This window comes from Tupaia chinensis, unplaced genomic scaffold (genome assembly GCF_000334495.1).
Source record: "Tupaia chinensis unplaced genomic scaffold, TupChi_1.0 Scaffold000067_1, whole genome shotgun sequence".
Lineage (NCBI taxonomy): Eukaryota > Metazoa > Chordata > Mammalia > Scandentia > Tupaiidae > Tupaia > Tupaia belangeri.
The window spans coordinates 992069-995257 of record NW_006159526.1 but is presented as its reverse complement, the minus strand read 5'-3'; the positions used below and the strand labels follow the sequence as shown (position 1 = coordinate 995257).

At 49.5% G+C, this 3189-nt stretch overlaps 1 protein-coding gene across 1 annotated transcript in view; it reads left to right on the top strand.

The window, feature by feature from the left end:
• Nucleotides 1-3189, top strand: part of GSK3A (glycogen synthase kinase 3 alpha) — a gene marked incomplete at its 5' end in the record, with an annotated part of 11124 nt that continues 7935 nt past the window's right edge. Inside the window, 2 exon segments of the mRNA XM_006142137.2 lie at nt 1-103; nt 1813-2000. Of these exon segments, the coding sequence (XP_006142199.2) occupies nt 1-103; nt 1813-2000 (291 nt within the window).

Sequence of the window (3189 nt, the reverse complement as noted above, 5' to 3'; positions counted from 1 at the left end):
GGGGCTTCGAGCTCCGGGGGTGGCCCCAGCGGCAGCGGCGGAGGAGGCAGCGGCGGCCCCGGCGCAGGCACTAGCTTCCCGCCGCCCGGAGTGAAGCTGGGCCGTGAGTACTAGAGGCGCCGGTGCTGGGTAGTGATCTGGGTTGCCGAAGCTCTTGAAACATCCATCGGGTTCTTTCAGTTGCCCAGACATAAGCTTGAGGTCACTGTGCCTCTCAAAATTGATATCTGAGCTCCCTCAGAGAAAGGGGTTTTAGGGGTTACGGTCACTTGGGGTTTAGAATGAGAATTACTAACACTTGATGAGGAGTCACAAGGCACTATTCTCCCAGTACTGTGGTCTTGAGATCTTGGGTCTTAAAAATGGTCTGACGTTGCCATCCATTAGAGATCAGAGGTCAAAGTTGTTTGCAAATGGGGATCTAGAGATAGCGTCCTCTAAGAGAACAAGAATAAGATCACCACCACCACCAGAGGATCTGCATTTGCCCTCCTTCAGCGAATGGAGATTTGGAGTGTATACTACTTAGGAACAAAGATTTAGGGTTACTGTGTTGCCAAGAACAGGGCCAGGGTTTTCCAAACCTAGTACCCAGGTCATCTTCTCTTTTAAGCCGTAAGGCCTATCATCATTGCCCACCTAAAGTGCACTGGGGTTGTACCACCCATTGGAAGAACTAATAATTGTTGCTGCTAAGAATTAAGGACAGGTTGGGAGTCAAAAACCCTTCAAACCAAGTTCAGTGTTCTTTAGAAGATACGGCTTGACCAGTCTCCTTTAATAATAACAGAATGGGGGGTGGGGTGGGTCATAATTCCCCATAGAAAATGGATCTGAAGTTTTACCTTTTTAATCATTATTTTGGAGACTTATGTCATTGGCTCTGCAAACAATAGCAATGTAGGCTCATCTCCCTTCAAGAGAAGGTATCACTGGCTCCTCAAAATGACTTGGGCTGATCAGTTCCCCAAAGAAGCTGGTTTACTATTCTCTAAGAATATTACCAAGATTTGCTGTCATTCAGAGAATGGGAATTGAGAATTACAGCCTTCCTTCAAAGGACTGAGGTTGGACTAGCCCCTGATAATAGAGATCAGGTTTACTTTCAGTTGTCTGTTAGGGACCCCACTTATAGGGGAGGGGACTGGGACCCTGGATCACACAGATGGGGAGGGCAGGTTATTGCCTTTCTTACTCCCATAGTATTTGGGTAAGGGTACCTATTCCCCAAAAGTGAAGGTCAGGTCACTAGTACTCCTGTCAGGAGAGGACATTCATTTCTGTCACCAAGAACCAGTGGTGAAGTTACCAGTTCCACCAGTGAGGACTTGGGTCACTATCCTCTAGGTTGTGAAAAAGGTTAGTGCTTCCTTAAAGTGGGAGTGCCTCAGGGTTGCTGCTCCCTTGAGTGGAAGGGGTTAGGTCAGGCTTTTTCTAAACTGGAGGAGCCCAAGGGCAGTGGGCCCAGAGTGGACGGATTCACCTTCTAAGGGTGTTGGTTCCTAGCACCAAGAAGGGACTGGTAATTGGCTGCTTCCTAGAAGTAGAAGTTGATGGTTGTCAACTCCTGACCGGTAAAGAGGTTTAGATGCCAATGTCCTCTTATGGGAGGAGACAGGGTTAGGGTTCCTTGAAGGGAGGAGGGGAAAGGTCCTAGAGGTTTCAGCAGCCATCTTTCCTCAAAGAGGAGGAAGGGACACAGAGGCCCCCAGTGACCTTCCTGCAGAGATTTTTCCTTACCTCACAGCCCTAGGATGGGTTGGTGGCCAAAGGAGAAAGGTCAGTAGATTGTGTGTCCCCTTTATTCCTCAGGTGACAGCGGGAAGGTGACCACAGTGGTAGCCACCCTAGGCCAAGGCCCAGAGCGCTCCCAAGAGGTGGCTTACACAGACATCAAAGTGATTGGCAATGGCTCATTTGGGGTTGTATACCAGGCACGCCTGGCAGAGACCAGGGAATTGGTGGCCATCAAGAAGGTTCTCCAGGACAAGAGGTTCAAGGTAGCTGCTGGGGGAATGGGGCGGAGGGGGAGGCAAGGAGGTTTGGGGACTGGGCATGGCTGGTGAGAAAGCCTCATCAGGAGAGCTGGAGCCTTGGGTTTCAGAGGGGATCTGAACATGGATCAGAGGAGAGTGGGGAAGAAGGGAATGAATGAGTTGTGTGCGGATGAGAAATATGGATTCAGGAGAGCCCAGAGCTGATGCTTATTTGACATTAATTCAGAACAAATGCCTTATAGACACCATCCTAATTCACAGAAAGATTATTAGCAGGTAGGTAGTGCTGTTACTTCCATTCTAAGTAAGTAGAAGCTGAAACTCAGATAAGAGAATAGCCTGAGGTTGGGCAGTAAATGCCCCAGTTAAGACTAGAATCTGGCCTGTCTGATCCCTAAACTGTGCCTTAATTGCTTGGTTATCCTCAGAGGAGAAAGGGAACTTTCAGGACTGATGCTGGTGGTTTTGAAGGCAGTGCTCTGCCCAGGTGTTTGGCCTGTGCAGGGTGGAGCCCTACCTGGGCTGGGTTCACTTGGCCACTCACTGGTGTAGGGCTTTGTTCCCTTGTGGAAGGGGTGCCCTCTTTAGTTTATACAGAGGTGCTCTGGGAGCTAGTAGAGGTCTTGGGAACTAGGAGGTGGAGAAGATGGAAGTTAAGACATGATTTGGGTTAGAAGGACTGGCATATAGAGTCTGTGCTAGTCTGGGTATAGGAGAACTGAGCCTAGGCTACAAGGGAACTGGGCAGGCCAGGGCCTAGGTTTTGGCAGTGAGAACTCTTGGACAGGATAAGCTCCAAGATGTCAGTCAGAATTTGATTAGAGTTGAGTTCCAGAAGTGAGAGGGATCTCGAGGCAGGGAGTTCTGAGACCCCAGAGAGGAACAGAAAATGGGAGAGAGGGGCCAGCGGTTGGTGTAATGGCTATGTCGCTGAACTTCCATGTAGTCGACTGCAGTTCAAGTCCCAGACCCGGCAGCTTAAACTCACGCCAGGCACATGTGCGTGCATGCCCAGGATCCCGAGAGGAGAATGGAAGAGAAGGGATTGTGGTGTGGCCATCCCCCCGGGGGGGGTGATTTCTCGCTTTCTATCTCTCTGTCTCTGTTCTTCTGGTGAGCGTACGTGCCCTATAGCAAAAATTTTAACACCCCCCAAAAAAAAAAAAAAAAAGAAAAAAAGAAAAGAAATGGG